The following is a 23,149-nucleotide window of genomic DNA, read 5'->3' on the forward strand; positions in this document are numbered from 1 at the left end:
GGAATTGGCTTGATTCTCACTCTGCGTTTACTAGGCTGCATTTTTACCTCCATTTACTTTCCTAATAGGTTTTTGTACTCAAGAGAAAGTGTACTTTGGGCAGGCTATGTAGTTTTTATGTAGCATTAATGTTAAAAGCAAGGGCTTCTAAAAGTTAGACTTGGGCTTGAATCCCAGTGCTGACTGTGTGACCTTGGGCAAATACCCTGTCATATCTGAGCCACTGCACCTATCTCCTCTGTAAAAAGCTTTTAACAGTAGTTACATTCTCATAGGGGTCCTGGGAAGACAAAAGAAAATAACACATGTAAAGCACTTACCACAGTGTCTGACATATGGTAAGCACTAACTAAATAGTAGCTGTTGTCATTCTTGTTGCAATTATTATTATCAATTAATTTGGTAAGATTTCAGCAATACCTTATAACTGATAGGTGCTTACAATTTTCAAAATCACATTTTACTCCCACTGTGATGACTATAGTGTAGGTAGAACGAATGTACCTTATGAGCTAGTATACCATGAACTAGTTTTTCTAGGTTCTTATCACCCCTAAATGATTTTATAATTGAGTTAGACAGTAGTTATTATGAGAATTTATAGGAAATATTGTTATTAGTATATAGAATTAATTCCATAAACTGCTTTTTATAGATACTGAAAATGAGCAAAGAAAAAATTGAAATACTTGAAAGTGATTTGTCAGAAGAGAAAGAGAGGAGAAAGCAGTTGTCATCTGATCTTAATACCGTGCAGAAGGCTGTGAAAGTTGAAAGTGAGGTATTTTGCCATTCAGGCATTTAGGAATTTCATATTATCATTTATCTTTACTGTAAAATAAATTGGGGCTATAGACTATCATGCTGATAATAATAATGGAGTGGAGAAAGGAGTCTGCCAGAAGAATAAGTTAGAATATTTAAAACAAAAAAATTGTGTTTGGACCATTTCAGGATTTTTTAAGAAATATTTTATTTTTTATGGGGAAATAGTCTTATTTGATTCTACTAAACATCTTCATTTCTTAATCAGGAATTGCAAAAATCAAAGTCAGAGCTTATATGCCTTTATAATGAAATTCAAAGTCTTCGAGGGGCAATAGAAGACAAAGACCATTTTTTAATAGCATATGATCTACTCCAAAGAGAGAACTCTGAATTAGAAACAAAGGTGAGACTGAATAAGTACTTAAATTTTCAATGTTTAACACATCTTTAATGAGAATAGGATCAAAGGTAATGAACTTTCAGTAAATGATGACTTAGAAATTGAAATTTCTTTGATGATTATAGAATAAATTGCCATATAGCATGGGCGGTAAGTCAATGTCTATTTCTGGATAAATATTCAGACTTTTACCAGTACTTGGCACTTAGGATTAATGTATGAATTTTTTACTTTAAATGAACTTGCAGCCAACTTAATTATTGGAGCACACATTTTAATGTAAAAGGTTTGCTCAAGTGTCTTCAACTTAAAAACTTAGAATCAAAGCATCCTTTTCACTTACACTGAATATTAGGCTCATATATAGAATTTGGAAAATGTTTATGTGTCCTGACTCCAGTTTGTTCCCCAATTTTAAAAATGGTTGGCAGAACCAAGATTAGCTCAACACCAAACAGAGAGGGAGAGGTTGCCTATAATCTAATTTTTTCCACCTATTAGGTTATCATCACCTTCTTGCAGCTGAAAATTCCGTTCCTCAATTACTCTTTTGAGCTAGATTTAAAGGATAGAAAGGAAGGAAGGCTTGAACGCACAGTTAAAATATATTGGATTACATTTTAACACCAAGTATGAGGTGTAGGATTAAATCAAGGCCTAATTTATCCTGTGTTTTTTTGTCACCCTGGAAAGCAGGGGGCAGGTTGCTGAGGGATTAGGACATGGATCAGGTAGTATGTGATGTAGAAAGGGAAAGGCCCAGAACACAGGGGTTACTGCCTGCGAGGGTAGATATGTAAGGTACAGCCTACAACCAACTTTCGCTTGTGGGACCTTGTCAGCAAGATAAATTATTACTCTGTACAGTTAAAGGAACTCATCTTTCGAATTACCATCTAAAAATTTAATATAGAGGATGAACTGAGGTGGGAAGAATGTAATATAAAAATGAGATCACTATCTTGATGATCTGAGGTTCTCTTTTTAACTTTTTATTTTGAAATAATTTCAGGTTTACAGAAAAGTTACAAAAACAGTACAAAGAATTCTCATATACCTTTACCTCTCCAAATGTTAGCATAATATACCATGTTTGCTTTATCATTCTCCTGCCCCTCCAAACACACACACACACCTTATTTTTGAGCCATTTGAGAATAAGCTGGTAACACAATACTCCTTTACCCCTAATAGTTCCATGTGTGTTTGCTAAAAACAAAGATATATCTTACAAGTCTCAAAATCAGGGAATTAAGCCTGATAATCTGTAGCTCTTATTCAAATTTTCAAGTACCCCACTGTATAGCAAAAGAAAAACTTTTCTTTCCTAGTCCAATATCTAATCCAAGATAATACATTGCATTTCACTGTCATGTCTGTTTAACTCCTTTAATCTTAACAGCTCCTCATTGTGTCTTTTATGATCTTGGTATTTTTTTTGAAAAGCACAGACGATTTATTTTGAAGAATGTCCCTCATTTTGGGTTTGTCTGATGTTTCCTTACACTGTGATTCAGGCTATCCGTATTTGGCAGGAATACTGCAGAGGTGGCGTGCCCTCCTCAGTTCATTCTATCAGGAGACATATGATGTGTTTGTTTCATTACTGGTGATGTTAATTTTGATAATTTGACTAAAGTAATATCTGCCACATTTCTCCACTGTAAAGATTTTTTTTTTTTTTTTTACTTAATAAATACCTTGGAGGGAGGTACTTTGAGACTATATGTATTGTTTCCCATCAAACTTTTACTTATTAATTTTAGCATTCGGTCTCTGTTTTGAATCTTTGATTCTTTTATTATATTCTGATTTCGCTTTAGACCATAGAGTGCCTTAGACTTCAAGGCAGCGTTTCTAAGAATGGCTGAAGGATTTGTATCTTACGTATTTGCTGAAGCCTGTTTTACAACAGGCTGTACCTATGTGTCTAAGTATTACTTGAGTCACATTACCTAGACAAATAGTCACAGAATTTTACGTTTGGAAGGGGTATGGTCATGTAAGCCAACTTCCTCAATTTACAAATAAAAACACTGAGACCCAGGGATATTAAATTACTGCCTGAGTTACACAGTGATTCTCAACCTAAGCTCTCAACCCTAATACCTCGGTCTAATCTTTGTCTGAAGAGTTGGCTTCAGGAATGGTTTTAGTTCAGGGCTAACACAAAGTGCGGGGGCCATGACCTCTGGGGTTCCTCCAGTTTCAGTTGGACCATTAAGTCTGGTCTTTTTATGAGAATTTGAGGTCTGTCTCCCACTTTTCTCCTGCTCCATCGGGGGTTCTCTGCTGTGTTCCTGTCAGGGCAGTCATTGGTAGCAGGCAGGCACCATCTAGTTCTGGTCTCAGGCTGATTTAGTCTCTGATTTATTTTGCCCTTTCTGTCTCTTGGGCTCATATTTTCCTTGTGTCTTAGGTATTCTTCATTCTTCTTTGCTCCAGGTGGGTTGAGACCAATTGATGCATATCAGGTCGCTGCTTGCTAGCTTTTAAGACTCCAGACGCCACTCACCAAAGTGGGATGCAGAACATTTTCTTAATATACTTTGTTATGCCAGTTGACATAGATGTCCACTGAAACCATGGTCTCTAGAACTCTGTCCCTGCTACTCTATCCCTGAAAGTGTTTGGTTGTATTTAGGAAACTTCTTAGCTTTTGGTTTAGTCCAGTTGTGCTGACTTCCTCTGTATTGTGTGTTGTCCTTCCCTTCACCTAAAAAAATTCTTGTCTACTATCTAATTAGTGAATACCCACTGCCCTCCCTCCCAACCCTCGTAACCATCAAAGAATATTTTCTTCTGTGTTTAAAACTTTTCTTGAGTTCTTATAATAGTGGTCTTATATAATATTTGTCCTTTTGTGACTGACTAATTTCCCTCAGCATAATGCTGAAGGGATCTCCTAAACTTAAATTGTTATTTATAATCAAATCCATTGTGTTCCAAGAATCAAACATGTTTACTACAGGAACTTTGCCTTTTTTCAGAGAGACTCAGAAATGGGAGTCAGGCAGGTTGTTGTCTACTTTAGAGCAATACCTTGATGGGGATCCATCTTCCATCTCTAGAACCATTTCCACCCACCCTTTCTACTTCCTGCAGGGTATTTTATCATTTTATATGAAGATATAAAGAGTAACTTTTGAAGAAAGGAAGTCCTCAGAATCTGTTTTTCAAAAACAGCAAAAAAACTTGAACAAATATTTTGCCAAATCACACAACACAACAGTGATTCTCAAAGCATCCATTTACATCAGATTTACATGAGATACTGATTTAAAGTGCATATTCTCATATCCCACACCACACCATTGATTCTGATCTCAGCGGGTGGGGGAAGGGAGAGACTTGTGACTGCATGTTTAATAAACTCCCCGGGTGATGCTTTTATACACTAAAGTTTGAGAACTACCACAATGTCTGGAGCCCTCACAAGTTCAGGTAGAGTCAGACTAGAAGAAATTCGTTCTCTGTAATGTATATCTAACATTCTGCCTAATGTTTCTTGCAGCAATATATTGTTTTTATGGATCCATGAAGGACATTCAAAACTTGAAAACAAAAGTGTGTGGTAATAGTATAAAACTTTATGGATCACATCTTTTTGCTTGTGAAAACATAGAACAAAACCCTAAACAGCACTCTGAGAAAGCAACCCCAGTGACCAAAAATACTTAAAAGAAACAAAAACAAACTAAAAATCCATACCTTCATGCCTATGGTATAAATGGTTTCGGTTATGTAACAATTGCAAAGTATTAAACTGGAAGACTTCAATTAGGATGTCAATTTATATTAGAGAGTTTTATGCCAGGGATTATTTAAGCATTTAATAGAACCAATATTTTTTTTCACAACTATACTTACGAGTTATGCAGAATAGAATATTTGTTTTTTTCACTTAACTCTACAGGTCTTGAAGCTTTCACAAGAATTTGAACAATTAAATTTTACTGTAAAGGGAAAAGTTGCAGCTGCTAATTCAATTACAAGTGAAAATATCTGTAAAGATCTTGTGTCTAAAGTACCAACCTTGGAAGTAGAAATTCAAAGCCCAAAGGAAGAGAGAGAGGAACTCTGGTAAATTGAGAAAATCCCGTATCACACTAATTATCTGGAAGGTATTTTTTTTGGCTTGATCATTATAAGAATTTGACATTCATTTCCAAATGATGTGAGTGGGAAAATTAGTTATAAGCATTACCCAAAGAATTTATCTTTTGATATATCATTATATTTTAAAAACTTTACTCTGTTTTTTAAAATGAATATATGCCTTTTATAGAAAATTGGAAAAGCATGGAAAATTATAAGGAAATTATGTTGTCGTTGTTGTTGCTAGCTGCCCCCATGCACAAAGGGATTGGACCATTGTGATCGATAGAATATTCACTAGCTGATTTTTTGGAAGTAGATCACCAAGTCTTTCTTCCTAAAAGAGATTATAATAACCTATAATTCCCACTACTGAGAGATGTTAACACCCTAATTTTTCTTTCTTGCCTTTTTTCCATACATTACATATGTATGCATACTTTTTACATAATTAAGACCATACTCTGAAGAGAAGTTTGTTTTGCTGCTTTTATTTAATATTGTATCTTATAATTAAGTTTTAAGAACATTTCTTTCTCTTTGATTATTCTTGTTCTCTAACTCTTTTACTACAGCAATTATTTCTACTTTTTCACCAAACTTATGTTTCACAGAAACTGTTGAGGCTTTGGGCAAATGCATTATCCCGCTTTGGCACAAAAACTAATTCTAATCAAATTTTGTCTGCGAAAAGGCCTAGAACTAGCTAATTAAAAGGAAACAATAGCTGCTTATTTAGACTTATATACTAGGCTATATTCATCAATGATCTGGGAAAATATGGCCAAGTATAACCAAATTTATATCTTCCTAAATGTTCTAAGAGAAGAATATTGTTTTGCCAGTTTAGATTTTATGCCCTCTTAAAAGTTGCTTTCTAAGTTTAGAGGGAGCTCTAAGTCCAAGATTCACAAACATAAAACATAGTTGCAGAAATGGGAAGAACATATTGGAAAAGTGGTGTGCTAATGTTCATAAGAGCAAAGGGCCAAGAAACTAGATCATAGCATTTAGGTTTACTGTGGGAAAAAGAAAATCTAGTTCTGGGGCTCTCAAACAGTGTATTACAGAGTTTTTGAGGGAAATTGCTCTAGTGCCTCTATTTTAGATTAATTTGAAAGGAAGGATAGAGCAGTTAATCCAGATATGAGCCACAGATGAAGAGACAGTGACCTGGATTGAGTAAGTGGTTATGGAGATGAAAATTACCCATCTGAGAGTTCTTCAGAGAGGTAATTGACATTAATGATCAAAACTGAGAAAAATCCACCCAGCTGACTTGGGGTAATTGGCAGGAATATTTGTCACAGGGAACAAGGCTTTGGCCTTAATTTATCTGGGAGGCAGGGAGCCTTGCCATGCAAAGGATACTGGGCTTCTCTGTAAAGAATTCTTTGATGCCACCTGTTTCCATGACTTGGTCCAAACTGCTTCCCATGGCTGAGGCTGTGAGAAGTCTGCATAGCTGTTGCATACTTCCCCCTCTCCTTTTTTCATAATGTTTTCCTGCTTACTTATCTTCTATGACCGCTTCACAGCTTCCACTTATTTTAGGTCCAGATTATGAAAGGACAATGAGAAACTACTGCAGGGTTTAGAAGCATGGAAGAGACAAAAATATATTTGTGCTTTAGAAAAATCGCTCTGCTTTCTGTATGAAACATAGATTGTTGGTACAAGTATGAAGGTATCAAGGCCAGTTAGGAGGATGTCACAATAATCTAAGTGAGAGGTGATAGTGTTTGTGGGGATGAAGAAAAGTAGATGAAATTGAGAGAAAGTAAAATCAAAAAAATTTAGGCGTTGATGAGTGTAGGGAGTGAGGAAGAGGACTTGTTCAGTGGTTTCTGTATCCTCTGTGAAATAAGAAGCAGTTATCTGCTGAGAGTGAGAGAGAAAATGGAAGTATCCAAGTTTTTTAAAAGAGGGGAGAAGGTTTGAAATAACCACTGTGGAGAACAGAAGAGAAAACTGACTGGGAAGGGCAGGTAGTGTTAAAGATCCAGTTAGGGCTGGAGACCTCGAATTTATATGGCATCTATCTTTGAGAATATGTGATGCTCTTTAGCAACATTCAGTAGTTTTACTATAGGCATGAGAAGACAATTGGATTTATCCAGAGCTGAGGTTTTGTCACAATAAGTGCAGCGGAAAGACAATGGGGCAACAGAATTGAGCATTTTGTCTAGACAGTGATTGAAATAATGAACCCTAGAATCTACATTGGATAAAGAAGCAAACCAAGGAAGCTTATGGTGGGGGAAGGGGGAGGGAGAGGGAGAGAGAAAGAGAAAAACAAGGAATTGAGGGTATTTATGATTGCACTGAGAGCAAATTATATAAAAAATGTAAAGCTGGAATTGGGATATCTAGTTTTAGTATTTCAGAAGTAAAGCAGTTGCATATGAAACAATTCAAGATATGAGTAGTTGTGCTTCAGAACTGGAATTGGAATTGGGAGAGATGAGGAGGTAATTGGGAATGAAATGAGGTGACCAAAGATGTGTAATACAAGGTGTTGGTGGGTGATCTATATGGACCTTGAAATCTTTCAGGATGATGGCAGGACTTAGGGTGAGGAAGATACCAGCTAGTAACCCATGAGCCAAAGCCTTCAAGAGAAGTAGAAAGTGGTACAGCACACCTGGCATGGTCCCATGCACATAGAAGCTGCCCAATAAGCCAAATTGATTTCTTGTAGTACATCTCTTCGACTAGATTGTAAGCTCCCTTAAGGTAATGGACTAAGTCTTGTTTTTCTGTTGCTTTGCTCATAGAGTAACAGGATCTTAGAATAGGAGGGACCTGCAGGGATCTTCTAACCCAGTAGTTTTCAAACTTCTACTCTCTAAAACTTTAGGAATTCTGCAGAGTGAACACAGAAATTACCTCGGGAGATACAAAAAGACTGATCAGTGGACGTGTGAGACCCCCACACACATTTCCGTTTTATATGTTTCATTTGTGGGGCTCTGTATAAGATTTTACTTCAAGAAAGGATCCATACTGAGACTAGAAGCACCCTGGTGGTCATGGTCCCCAGACCTTCTTTTAGCCCAGGACAGGAACCATTCCCAAAGCCAACTCTTTAGACAGGGATTAGACTGGACAGTGGGATAGAAAATGATACTGGTGAAGAATGAGCTTCTTGGATCAAGTAGACACATGAGACTATGTTGGCATCTCCTCTCTGGAGGGGAGATGAGAGGGCAGAGGGAGTCAGAAGCTGGCTGAATGGACACGAAAAGAGAGAGTGGAGGGAAGGAGTGTGCTGCCTCATTAGGGGGAGAGCGATTAGGAGTATATAGCAAAGTGTATATATATTTTTGTACGAGAGACTGACTTGATTTGTAAACTTTCACTTAAAGCACAATAAAAATAAAAACAAAAAAAGAAAGGATCCATAGCTAAAATGAGTTTGAAAAACTGTTGATACTTAGAAAGTCTTCTCTTTTCACAGATGAGTTCTCTGAGACCAAGAGACCTCATTAACCCACAATCAGACCTAGTATTGAATCCTTTCACATAAAAATTAAGAACTGCTTTATCAGAAAGGAGACATTTTAGAGTCATGGTGGGTTTTATAGTCTCTGAGATGCAGGTATGTTGACGATACAACATGTTCTTGGCTCCTTGTCACTTTTGACTGGTAGTCCACTTTTGCCCATACAACTTTTTCTCCTATACGATACGTATTTTTTAATCTGTTCAGTTTGTCGTTGATTTCCACATGTACATATTTTCTCTTATACTTTTTGAAAAGTAAAGCCTATTTGTTCTTGATGTATTTATTTTAATAGATCCTGTCCTAATGTATCCAAATCACTTTAAATTAAATTCCCATATTCCGAGGTATTGCTAGTTCTCCTTAATTTAATAATGTGAACACAGTTCATTTATCCAGACCATTGATGCAGGTGTAAAATGGCATTAGTCAGGATTGTCCCCTGGAGAGCACTGTGTATCATTCTCTCCAGGTCAATGGAGTCGTTGACTACCATGTTCTGAATGTGGCCTTACAGATACTCTCGTGGATCCGCCTAAGAGAAGAACTGTTTTAACCTTATCTTTAAACTGTGGAAATGTAATGAAGGCTAATGCTCTTCCACGTCTACAAGAAGGAAATGAAATTGGTCTGGCTATGGTTACCCTTTATAAATTTATTCACCCTTTTAAATGTAACAGATCAAGCATGTTCACTGATATTAAACTTACATGATCAGTTCATAGTTTTGACATTTTTTAAAGTAAACTTTTTTCTTTTGAGATAATTGTAGATTTATATACAGTTGTAAGAAATAATAGAGAAATTCCGTATATATTTTACTCAGTTCTCCTAATGGTAACATCTTGCAAAACAATATCACAACTAGGATATTGACATTGATTCAGTCAAGATACAGAACATTTCTATCACCATAAGGGTCCCTCATGTTGCCCTTTTATAGCCACACCAACTATAACCACACCACATCTCCCAGCCCACCCTTTGTTTAACCCCTGGCAACCACTATCCTATTCTCCAGTTCTATAATTTTATCATTTCAAGAATGTTATATAAATGGAATCATACAGCATGTAACCTTTTGGGGTTTGCTTTTTTCACTCAACATAGTTCTCTGGAGATTCATCCAGATTGTTGCATGTATCAACAGTTCGATCCTTTTTATTGCTGAGTAGTATTCTGTGGTATGGATTGTATCACAGTTTGTTTAATCAGTCTACATTGAAAGACATCTGGGTTGTTTCCAGTTTTGGGCTATCATGAATAAAGCTGATATAAATATTTATATGCAGATTTTTATGCGGACATAAGTTTTCACTTCTCTGGGATAAATCCTCAGGAGTGCAATTGCTGGGTCATATGAAAAAAAAAAAAATTTTTTTTTTCTGTGATAGTTGCATGTTTAGTTTTTTTAATGAAATTGCTAAACTATTTCCAGAGGGTTGTGCCATTTTACATTCCCACTAGCAGTTTGTTAATGATCTAGGTTTTTTGTGTCCTTGCCTGGATTTGGTTTTGTCACTTTTTAATTTTAGCCATTTTGATAATTGTGAAATAGAATCTTAATTTTGGTTTTTACATTTCTCTAATGGCTAATGATGTTAAATGTTTTCCTTGTGGTCATTTGCCATATTATATCTTCTTTGGTAAAATGTCTCCTAATGTCTTTTGCCCGTGTTGCAATTGGATTGTTTGGTTTTTACTGTTGAGTTTTGATAGTTCTTTATATATTCTAGATTCTAGTCCTTTTTCAGATATGTGATTTGAAAATATTATCTCCCTGTCTGTAGCTTGTCTTTTCATCCTCTTAACAGAGTTTTCATGGAGCAAAAGTTTTTAACTTTGATGAAGTATTAATTTGCCATCTATAAAAAACCAAACCAAACCCAGTGCTGTCGAGTCAATTCTGACTCATAGTGACCCTACAGGACAGAGTAGAGTTGCCCCATTGAGTTTCCAAGAAGCGCCTGGCAGATTTGAACTGCCAACCCTTTGGTTAACAGCCGTAGCACTTAACCATTACGCCACCAGGGTTTCCTTGCCTTCCATAGATCGTGGTTTTGTTTCAAGTCTAAGAACCTTTGTCTAAACCTAGTCTTGAGGATTTTTTCCTATGTTTTTTCTTAATGTCTTACAGTTTTGTTTTATATTTAATTCTGTGATCAATTTTGATTTAATTTTTATGTAAGGTGTGAAACTTAGGTCAAGGTTTATTTTATTTTGCCTGTAGATAGCCAGTTGCTCCAGCACCACTTATTTAAAGGCTATCTTTCTTCCACTGAATTGCTTTTGCACCTTTGACAAAAATGAATTGGCATATTTGTGGGGGTCTGTTCCTGGGTCCTCTATTCTACTCCATTGATCTATGTATCTATCTATCCTTCTATGAGTACCACAACAGTCTTGATTTCTGTAGTAATATATTAAGTCTTGGAATTGGGTAGACTAATTCCACTTTATTTTTCTTTTTCAAAATTGTTTAACTATTTTAGTTCCTTTGCCTTTCATCATGGATTTTAGAATAATAATATCTATTTTTTAAAAATCTTGCCGGGATTTTGATAGAAATGGTGTTAAACCTATATCAGCTTGGGGAGAATTGACATATTTACTATGTAGAGTCTTCCAGTCCATGAACACGATATGTTCCTCCATGTATTCAGATATTTGATTTCTTTCATCAGGGTTTTTGTACCTTCAATTCATAAGCCCTGTACCTGTTTTGTTAGATATACACCTAGGTATTTATTTTTCAGCGATTGTAAATGGTATTGGATTTTTAAATTTCAGTGTCCACACGTTCATTGATAGTGTATAGAAATATAATTGATTTTTATATGTTTATCTTGTGATCTTGCTGAACTCATGTATTAGTTCTAGGCGTTTGGTTGGTTGGTTGGTTGGTTTTTGTCAATTCCTTTGGATTTTCTACACAGATGATCATGTAATCTTAAAATTGGGTAGGGTGGGAGTTGGGGTGTGGTGGCCACATTACCTCTGAGCAATGGTGAAAGTTCTGACTCTCTACTAGGCCTCCTCTGAAAGGGAGAAGTGTGCCTTGTCACTGGCAGGTAGGGGTGGAAGTCCAGGCTCTCCATGTGATCTCCACTGACACTGGGTGCGGGAAGATGCTGGGAGGGCCTCTTTCCTGCTTGGCAGGGATTAAAGTCCTGGCTCCCTACTTAACCTTCTCTGACACCATCCCAGTGGGGAGGTGGGGACTGGGTACTTGTTACAGACTGGCAAGGGCAGGGGTAGGGCCACAGCCTTTTTCTGTGCTGTTTGACTAGAGTAGAGTAGTTATTATTTAAAAGTTTTCTGTCTTGGTCCTTTGGCTAGAGAGTGCAGACTTTCACTGGGGCTTTTTTTCTCTGACTATTGGTGTTTCTGGGTTGGCCCACTTCTTCACTTCCAAGTCTGGTATATATGAGGCAAAAAGAAAACCCAGGGAACTCACTGCCATGTCATTGCACAGGTTCTGAGTTTCCTAGCTGGTCAACCTTCTTCTCTCCACCTTTCAGGGTCTTGTTATATTTGTCTAATATATAAAGTCAAGGACTTTTAGTTATACTTAGTGGGAGAAATAGGGAAAAGTTTGTTTACTCTGTTTTCCAGTCTTCAAGTATATCTAGCCTCCAAATGAAATAGGAAAGAGAAGAGAGCTTATGGAGGGGAGAAAAAGCCATTGTTATTTTATCAAAAACTGATTTTTAAAGCATCTTATTCTTTATTGCATACTCTTTTGTATCATTTGAACATATTATCTTAAAACAAAAAGAAAGCTCTCTAGACAACAGTGTTTCTCCCTGTCTTGTTTCAGTTTTTTCTCTATATATATTTCCTATATTATATATGTGTGTGTATGTATTGTTTTGTGTACGACTCTTTTAGTTAATTTGATAGATATTTTTGCATGTTGATAGTCTTTATCACTTTCAAGTTGATTTATCTTTAATTTCTTAGCCATTTCCTTGTCTTCATTTACTCAGTATTTTAAATAATAAGGCTGTGAAAATTATTGAACATTCAGCTTTTTTTTTCTTATGGATTATTTTATTGGAATAAATTCATTTGTGTTCAATTATTCAGTCAAAATGTGTGAACAGTTTTTATGACTCACGATCGTATTGTCAAATTGCCTTCTTGAAGGACTTGAGCACCAAGTATAATTTGTGGAGTATACTGCGCTAAACTCCAAAGTACCTGAAACAAATTTAAGATTAAGGTAATAAAAATAAAATGGGTCTGTTTGTGTCCATTCTGCTCTTTACCCACATCCTCTAACAATTGAAGATTCATTCAGTATCCCTGATTTTCATGACTGACAGCTTCCTGGTTTTCCTTCTCTCTCTCTGGCTTCTCAGTCCCCTCTGCAGGCTCCTGTTCCTCTGCTAGTTCCTTATAAGTTCTTTAGACTTCTGTCTTGTATGATACTCTCCTCCTCTCATTTTATTTCTTCTCCCTCGATCACCGTAAATACTCCTAAGGTTTGTATCTTTTTTATGTGTGTATCTTTTTGTGTGTGTGTGAAAACTGAAAAGTTTATAGACCAAATTAGTTTCCCGTTCTATAGTTTGTACATAAAGTATTCCATGACATTGATTTCATTTCCCACAATGTGTCAGCACTCTCCCCATTTCCTTCCTAGGTTCCCTGTTTCCTTTCGCCCTGATTTTCTACCCCATCCTGCCTTCTCATCTTTGCTTTTGGGCAAATGTTACCCTTTTGATCTCATATAATTGATTTTTGTAAGAAGCACATTCCGCTCAGGTGTTATTGTCTATGGTTTGGCTGAAAGATAGTCTCCAGGAATGGCTTCAGTTCCAGTTCAGAAGTCTCCAGGGTTCCTCCAGTCTCTGTCAGACCAGTAAGTCTGGTCTCTTTTGTGAATTTGATTTTTTGTTCTGCAGTTTTTCTCCCGCTCTGTCTGGGACCCTCTGCTGTGATCCCAGTCAGAGTCGTTGCTAGTGGTAGCCAGGTACCATCTAGTTCTCCTAGTCTCAGGGTCGTGTATGCTGTGGTTCATGTAGTCCATTAGTCCTTTGGACGAATTGCTCCCTTGAGTCTTTGGTTTTCTCCACTCTTCTTTGCTCCAGATGGGAAGAGTGCAATAGTTGTATCTAAGATGGCCACTTTGCAAGCTTTTAAGACCCCAGATGCTACTCACCAAAGTAGGATGCGAAACTTTGCCTTTATGAACTGTGTTGTGCCAGTTGATGTAGCTATCCCCATAGTCTATGGCCCTTTGCTTTCAAGCCCAGGAACTTTGTCCTGCGAGGTGTTTGGTTATGTCTAAGAAGTTGCCCTGACTGTGGCCCTTGCGTGCTCTATTGTCTATGTTAGCATATATAAGCAGCACCTACAGTTATATATGTAGAAATATCTACCACCAAACCTATATCTGTCCCGTTACACCCTCCCACACCTCTTAGCATACCTGTCTACTTATGTATCTGTTCATAAATTATTGTTTGTTAATACTATTGTTGCAGGATTATCTATGCTATGGTAATTACCGTAGTTGCCCTTTATTCTTGCATTCCCTTCAGCATCCTCCCATGCCTCCGTCATGTTTTGCTGACTTCCCCCATATTGTATATTGCCTTTCCCTTCACCAGTATTAACACATGTCTTACATCTATTTGGTAATTTTCTCTCCCTCTCCCTCCCACCCCTAGTACTCATCAGAGAATTTTTTTTTCTGTGTGTAAACCTTTCCTTATTTCTTTGTAATTGTGGTCTCATACAATATTTGTCCTTTTATGATTGACTTATTTCACTCAGCATAATGTCCTCCAAATTTATCCATGTTGTGAGATGTTTCATAGGTTTGTCATTATTCTTTATCATTGCATAGTACTCCATTGTGTGTATGTGCCATAGTTTATTAATCCATTCATCTGTTGATGAGCACTTAGGAATTTCCATCTTTTTGCTATTGTGAATAATGATGCAATGGGCATGGGTGTGCATATGTCCATTCATGTCATGGCCGTTATTTCTTTAGGGAATATACCAAGGAGTGGCATTGCTGGGCCATATGGTATTTCTATTTCTAGCTTTTTAAGGAAGTGCATTACCATTTCCCATAGTGGTTGTACCTTTTACATTCCCGTCAACAGAGTATAAGAGTTTTGTATCTGTATCTTCACCACTGGTATCTTTCCATTCTACATCCGCATTCTCCCATCTCGGTAATGGTCTACCATCCATTTGCCTGTTTGCCCCAGTCAGAAATCCAGGTGCCATCTTTGATTCCTTCTTCTTCCTCACCACCACATTCACCAAATGACAAATCTTATCAATTTTACCTTCCAAATATCTCCAGAACGTATTACTTCTTTCCATCCCCACCGTTTTAGTTAGTGTTGTTTGTTACATGGCTTACTACAACAATCTCTCTGGTTTCCCTGCCATATAGCATTTGAATGATCTTTCTAAAGTACATTCTCTCTTTTTTTTTTTTAATAATTTTTATTGTGCTTTAAGTGAAAGTTTACAAATCAAGTCAGTCTCTCGCACAAAAACCCATGTACACCTTGCTACATACTCACAGTTACTCTCCCCCAATAAGACAGTCTGCTCTCTCCCTCCACTCTCTCTTTTCATATCCATTTCGCCAGCTTCTAACCCCCTCTACCCTCTCATCCCCCCTCCAGGCAGGAGATGCCAACATAGTCTCAAGTGTCCACCTGATCGAAGAAGCTCACTGCTCACCAGCATCCCTCTCCAACCCACTGTCCAGTCCAATCCATGTCTGAAGAGTTGGCTTCAGGAATGGTTCCTATCCTGGGCCAACAGAAGGTCTGGGGGCCTTGACCACCGGGGTCCTTCTAGTCTCAGTCAGACCATTAAGTCTCGTCTTATGAGAATTTAGGGTCTGCATCCTACTGCTCTCCTGCTCCCTCAGGGATTCTGTGTTGTGTTCCCTGTCAGGGCAGTCATCGGTTGTAGCTGGGCACCATCTAGTTTTTCTGGTCTCAGGATGATGTAGTCTCTGATTCATGGTGGCCCTTTCTGTCTCTTGGGCTCGTAATTACCTTGTGCCCTTGGTGTTCTTCATTCTCCTTTGATCCAGGTGGGTTGAGAACCATTGATGCATCTTAGATGGCTGCTTGCTAGCATTTAAGACCCCAGACGCCACTCTTCAAAGTGCGATGCAGAATGTTTTCTTAGTAGATTTTATTATGCCAATTGACTTAGGTGTCCCCTCAAACTATGGTCCCCAAACCCCTGCCCCTGCTACACTGGACTTCGAAGCATTCAATTTATTCAGGAAACTTCTTTGCTTTTGGTTTAGTCCAGTTGTGCTGACCTCCCCTGTATTGTGTGCTGTCTTTCCCTTCACCTAAAGTAGTTCTTATCTACTATCTAATTAGTGAATACTCCTCTCCCACCCTCCCTCCCTCCCCCCGCCTTGTAACCACAAAAAAATGTTTTCTTCTCAGTTTAAACTATTTCTCAAGTTCTTATAATAGTGGTCTTATACAATATTTGTCCTTTTGCAACTGACTAATTTCACTCAGCATCGTGCCTTCCAGGTTCCTCCATGTTATGAAACGTTTCACAGATTTCTCACTGTTCTTTATCGACGCGTAGTATTCCATTGTGTGAACATACCATAATTTATTTATCCATTCATCTGTCGATGGGCACCTTGGTTGCTTCCATCTTTTTGCTATTGTAAACAGTGCTGCAGTGAATGTGGGTGTGCATATATCTGTTTGTGTAAAGGCTCTTATTTCTCTAGGATATATTCAAGGAGTGGGATTGCTGGATCGTATGGTAGTTCTATTTCTAGCTTTTTAAGGAAGCACCAAATCAATTTCCAAAGTGGTCGTACCATTTTACATTCCCACCAGCAGTGTATAATAAGTGTTCCAGTCTCTCCACAGCCTCTCCACCATTTATTATTTTGTGTTTTTTGGATTAATGCCAGCCTTATTGGAGTGAGATAAAATCTCATTGTAGTTTTGATCTGCATTTCTCTAATGGCTGATGATCGTGAACATTTCCTCATGTATCTGTTAGCTACCTGATACATTCTCTGTTTTGCCTTTAGGCTTTTATACATATTATTTATTCTTTCATCCCAGTATACCTTTCTTTTTCCCTGTTCTCTTCTATATCAGAGCCCTGCTTTAGCACACATAGGCACACACAATTATGTACTTACTTTTCATTTACCTAGTTTGTGCCTAGTCATCCATCAAGTCTCGGATTACTTACTACTAGTTTTATCTGACCACTTGGTTACTTATCTTTATTTCCCACTAAAACCTAAACTCCTTAAAACCAAAAAAACCAAACCTGTTGCCACTGAGTCTATTTCGACTCATAGCGACCCTCTAGGACAGAGTAGAACTGCCCTCTAGGGTTACCAAGGAGTACCTAGAAGATTGAAACTCCCAATCTTTTGGTTAACAGCTGATCTCTTAACCACTGAGCCACCAGGGCTCCTTAAATTCCTTGTTGTTGTTGTTAGGTGCTGTCGAGTCTGTTCTGACTCATAGCGCCCCTATGCACAGCAGCAACAAAACACTGCCTAGTCCTGTGCCATCCTTACAATCATTGTTATGCTTGAGCCCATTGTTGCAGCCACTGTGTCAACCCACCTTGTTGAGTGTCTTCCTCTTTTCTGCTGACCCTCTACTTTACCAAGCATGATGTCCTTCTCCAGGGACTGATCCCTCCTGACAACATGTCCAAAGTGTGTAAGATGAAGTCTCGCCATCCTTGCTTCCAAGGAGCATTCTGGTTGTACTTCTTCCAAGACAGATTTGTTCATTCTTTTGGCAGTCCATGGTATATTCAGTATTCTTTGCCAACACCACAATTCAAAGGCATCATTCTTCAGTCTTCCTTATTCATTGTCCAGCTTTTACATGCATATGATATGATTGAAAATACCATGGCTTGGGTCAGGTGCGCCATCTTCAAGGTGACATCTCTGCTTTTCAACACTTTAAAGAGATCCTTTGCAGCAGATTTGCCCAATGCAATGTATCTTTTGATTTCTTGACAGCTGTTTCCAAGGGTATTATTGATTGTGGATCCAAGTAAAATGAACTTCAGTCCTTTCTCCATTTATCATGGTGTTCCTTATTGGTCCATTTGTGAGGATTTTTGTTTTCTTTATGTTGAGGTGTAATCCATGCTGAAGGCTGTGGTCTTTGATCTTCATTAGTAAGTGCTTCAAGTTCTCTTCACTTTCAGCAAGCGAGGTTGTGTCATCTGCATGACGCAGGTTGTTAACGAGTCTTCCTCAGATCCTGATGCCCTGTTCTTCTTCACAGAGTCCAGCTTCTCAGATTGTTTGCTCAGCATACAGATTGAATAGATATAGTGAAAGGATACAACCCTGACGCATACACCTTTCCTGACTTTAAACCACTCAGTATCTCCTTGTTCTGTCGGGACAACTGCCTCTTGATCTGTATACAGGTTCCTCATGAGCACAATTAAGTGTTCTAAAATTCTCATTCTTTGCAATGTTACCCATAATTTATTATGATCCACACAGTCGAAGGCCTTTGCATGTCAAAGAAACTCCTTAGGGCAGGGATTATGTCCTGCTGTAGTACCCCCATTGTTCTTGTTATTGTGTGCCCTCAAGTCAATTCCTACTCCTGGTGACCCTGTAGGATAGAGCAGAACTACCTTTTAGGGTTTCCTAGGCTTTAACCTTAATAGAAGCAGGTCACCAGCTCTTTCCTCCTGCGGAACAGCTGGTAGATTTGAACCCCAAACTTTTCAGTTAGTAGCCGAGCACCTAACCATTGCACTACCAGGGCTTCTTGTAGTGTCCTTAGTGCCTGCCAAAATTCCTGGTGCTTACTGGTGAATATTTCGTTTTCTTTTAAAGCTGTATCTGCCCAATGTCATAACTAAAGGTTGAAAAAATAAAAAGCTCATTTGAACTGGTTGGTTGTATGTAGATAAAAGTCTGTGATAGGTCATATTTCTGAAGCGAGTAAAAAATATGACTTGTACATTTTTTTAGTTGTGGTACAGATACAGCAAAACATTCACCAATTCAATCGTTTCTACATGCATAGTTCAGTGACATTGATTATACTCTGTATGTTGTACAACCTTTATCTCTTTTTCCTAATTATTCTACCACCATGAAAGTAAATTCAGTGCCTTCCCAAGCAAAAACTTCTCCTTTCCCTCCCTCCCTTACCTGGTGACTCATTCCTATTTAAAAAATTTACTTGTAAGAATAAGATGACTGTTCTGCTATAGAATTCAAGTTGAAAGTCTCACTTAGAGTAGTTCTTGACTTGTAGCTTTTTCTCTATAATCTGCTACTATAGTGAGCATTTTGATAGTTTTTTTATTGTTATATTTGTACCAAGTCCCAAATTAGGAGGAAATAAGCAGAAGGAAATTCCAGGGGAGTCAGTAAAGGAGGGCATTATTCCAAGAGAAGGGCAGAAGGAGGAGTACTCACAACAGAATCAAGATATGAAAGATGAAGAACAACAGTTCACCATAAAGCCTGAGGAAGTTGTGAGGCTTAGAGAAGAGCTGAGCCATATGAATGAGAGCCTCCTCCAGTCTCAGAGCTCTGGGGATAGTTCAGATGACAGTATCGCCCAGGTAGGTGCTATACACCAGAATTCTGCCTGGGTCCATTTCGTATGATCAGCTGTGAATATGAGCATAATTTTTATCATTAATATATATTTGTTGAATACTGTAAGCATGGCTTGAAGAGTAATAAAATAGCAACTAATTGTAAACTTAAGCCCATCAGTTGACAAACTTTATTATAAAGTATTCTTAGGCTCCAACTAGGGTCAGCAGGGAAAAATGTTAGAATTGATTGTCCGTGTCTGCCATGGGCAGGTGGTATAGGGATTGCAGCGTATGTGCCAGTTTTCTACTCATGGTATGTAACTTAGATGTACAAAGTACTTTGTTTTAGTGGGGGTAAGACCACAGGCTTGAAATTGTTTCAAATACGGCTATTTTACTGGAGCCCTACCTGCAGGAGAAATGAAGGGAGTACCTACCAGCCACACCTCAGTATATAGGTTCTCTCTTATACAATCTAAGACCTCCCTACACACGCTTTTCTGGAAATTATTATGAAATTGACAGAGAAGGGAGGACTTTGTATTCATAAGTAAACACACTTGAAAAGGCTGATATATACATTTGAAAAGTGATTCAAATGTACCTGTAGAAAAAAGAAGACTAACAGTAAAAAAGACTCAAAAATATATTTGAGAAGAGATTCAGATACACAGTTTGGAAACTGGGTAAGACACAGTAGACAAGGAAAAAATAGAAAACTAGAAGGAGATTCAGATAGAAAAGAGAGTCACTTGATTTGTTAAGAAAACAAAGGAGAATAAGACACTAAATCTCCAAAAAGGTTATTACAAACACCTCCCACACAGTCCCTTTTTTGAACATTGGGCCCATTTAGAGGGGTTAAGCAGAAGCTGAACACTGAGGTCACAAAGATTATAAAAATCTTTGCTTAGGGGCTTAAGATAATCATTGTACTTTTAGAGAATAAGATTTAAAGTACGAGAAGTAACACCCTGGTTAATTTATTGATTTTCATTAACTTACCCTTTCCCATTATTTGAAAAATCATTTTGTAACACCCAAGAAGGAGATGGAAAAACTATGAAAGAAAAATTCTAAGGGGGGTCAAGTGTAATGGCTATTTTGTGGAGCCCTATATGCCATATGGAAACCCTGGTGGTATAGTGGTTAAAAGCTATGGCTGCTAACCAAAAGGTCGGCAGTTCAGATCCACCAGACACTCCTTGGAAACTCTATGGGGGCAGTTCTACTCTGTCCTATAGGGTTGGTATGAGTTGGAATTGACTTGACAGCAACGGGTTTGGTTGTTTTTTTTTTTTTTGGTTCTCTATGTCATATAATCTTTTAAGTTTTCACTGAATTCTAGTACAGTTCATTAGTTGTTTTCCATAATGTTCTTGTTGTTAGGTGCCCCCAAGTCAATTCTGACTCATAGCAACTCTACTTACAAGAGAACAAAATACTGCCTGCTCCTGCGCCATCCTCTCAATCGTTGCAGTGCTTGAGTCCATTGCTACAGCCACGGTGTGAATCCACTTTGTTGAGGTTCTTTGGCTGACCCTCTTAATTTACCAACCATGATGTCCTTCTCTGGGGACCGATCCCTCCTGACAACATGTCCAAAGTACATGAGACGAAGTCTCACCATCCTTGCTTCTAAGGAGCATTCTGGCTGTATGTCTTCTAAGATAGATCTGTTCATTCTTCTAGCAGCCCAGGGTACATTCGGTATTCTTCACGAACACCATAATTCAAAGGTATCAATTCTTCTTCGGTCTTCCTTATTCATTGTCCAGCTTTCGCATACATATGAGGCAGTTGAAAACAATATGACTTGGGTCAGGCCTACCTTAGTCCTTATAGTGACATCTTTGCTTTTTAATACTTTAAAGAGGTCTTTTGCAGCAGATTTGCGCAACGCAGTAAGCCTTTTGATTTCTCGACTGCTGCTTCCGTGGGTGTTGATTGTGGATCCAAGTAAAATGAAATCCTTGATAATCTCAATTTTTTCTCCATTTATCATGATGTTGCTTATTGGTCCAGTCATGAGGATTTTTGTTTTCTTTATGGTGAGGTGTAATCCATACTGAAGGCTGTAGTCTTTGATCTTCATCAATAAGTGCTTCAAGTCCTCTTTGCTTTCAGCAAGTAAGGCTGTGTCATCTGCATGTCACGGGTTCTTAATGAGTCTTTCTTCAATTCTGATGCTGTGTTCTTCTTCATATAGTCTAGCTTCTTGGATTATTTGCTCAGAATACAGATCGAATAAGTATGATGAAAGGATACAACCCTGATACACACCTTTCCTGGCTTTAAACCACACAGTATCCGCTTGTTCTGTCTGAATGACTGCTGCTTGGTCTATGTACAGGTTCCGCATGAACACAATTAAGTGTTCTGGAATTCCCATTCTTCGCAATGTTATCCATAATTTGTTACAATCCACACAGTTGAATTCCTTTGCATAGTCAATAAAACAAGGCAGACATCTTCCTGCTATTCTCTGTTTTCAGCCAAGATTCATCTGACATCAGCAATGATATAGCTAGTTCCATGTCCTCTTCTGAATCTGGCTTGAACTTCTGGCAGTTCCCTGTTGATGTACTGCTGCAACTGCTTTTGAATTGTCTTCAGCAAAATTTTACTTGTGTGATATTAATGATATTGTTTGATAATTTCCACGTATTCAGAGGATCACCGTTCTTTGGAATGAGCACAAATATCTATCTTCCAAACTTCTTGGCATAGACGAGTGAGCACCTCCAGCATCGCATCTGTTTGTTGAAACATCTCAAATTATATTCCGTATGTTCCTGGAGCCTTGTTTTTCACCAATGCCTTCAGTGCAACTTGGACTTCTTCCTTCAGTACCATCGGTTCTTGATCATGTGCTACCTCCTGAAATGGCTGAACATCAACCAGTTCTTTTTGGTGTAGTGACTCTGTGTCTTCCTTCCATCTTCCTCTGATGCTTCCAGCATCGTTCAACATTTTACCCATAGAAAACTTCAGGTATTTAAACTCGAGGCTTGAGTTTTTTTTTTCAGTCCTTTTAACTTGAGAAGTGCTGAGCATGTTTTTCCCTTTTGGTTTTCTAACTCCAGGTCTTTGCACATTTCATTATAATACTGTTTCATCTTCTTCAGCCACCCTTTGATGTCCTCTGTTCAGCTCTTTTACTTCATCATTTCTTCTGTTTGCTTTAGCTACTCTGTGTTCAAGAGCAACTTTCCTAGTCTCCTCTGACATCCTTTTTGGTCTTTTCTTTCTTTCCTATCTTTTAAATGACATTTTGCTTTCTTCATGTATGATGTCCTTGATGTCATTTCACAACTCATCTGGTCCTTGGTCATTAGTGTTCAATGTGTCAAATCTGTATTTGAGATAGCCTCTAAATTCAGGTTGGATATACTCAGCATTGTTTATTGGCTCTCGTGGACTTGCTGTAATTTTCTTATGCTTCAACATGAATTTGTCTATGAGCAATTGATGATCTGTTCTGCACTTGGCCCTGGCCTTGTTCTGCCTGATGATACTGAGCTTCTCCATCATCTCTCTCCACAGATGTAGTCATTTGATTCCTGTATATTCCGTCTGGCAAGGTCCACATGTATAGTCACCATTTATGTTGTTGAAGAAAGGTATTGCAATGAAGAAGTCATTGGTCTTGGCAAAATTCAGTCATATGATCTCTGGTGTCATTTCTATCACCAAGGCCATATTTTCCAACTACCAATACTTCTTCTTTGTTTCCAACTTTTGCATTCCAGTTGCTAGTAATTATCAATGCAACTTGATTGCATGTTTGATCA

The 23,149-nt window shown here is 38.0% G+C and overlaps 1 protein-coding gene across 11 annotated transcripts in view; it reads left to right on the forward strand.

Annotated features, from left to right (window-relative positions):
- The window catches only part of LOC126072973 (phosphopantothenate--cysteine ligase), a 151,784-nt gene that overhangs the window by 71,129 nt on the left and 57,506 nt on the right, over nt 1–23,149 (forward strand). Inside the window, exons 8-10 of one of the 11 annotated variants that reach the window (XM_049878974.1) lie at nt 1,034–1,171; nt 5,085–5,251; nt 19,133–19,452. The exons of 7 other annotated variants lie outside the window; for them this stretch is intronic. In XM_049878974.1, coding sequence (XP_049734931.1) covers nt 1,034–1,171; nt 5,085–5,251; nt 19,133–19,421 — 594 coding nt within the window. In that variant the 3' untranslated portion in view covers nt 19,422–19,452. Of the gene's footprint in view, nt 1–1,033; nt 1,172–5,084; nt 5,293–19,132; nt 19,453–23,149 lie in introns of those variants that run through there. 3 more of the 11 variants (XM_049878977.1, XM_049878978.1, XM_049878979.1) reach the window with 3 other exon arrangements.

The sequence above is a fragment of the Elephas maximus genome, chromosome 3 (genome assembly GCF_024166365.1).
Source record: "Elephas maximus indicus isolate mEleMax1 chromosome 3, mEleMax1 primary haplotype, whole genome shotgun sequence".
Classification (NCBI taxonomy): domain Eukaryota; kingdom Metazoa; phylum Chordata; class Mammalia; order Proboscidea; family Elephantidae; genus Elephas; species Elephas maximus.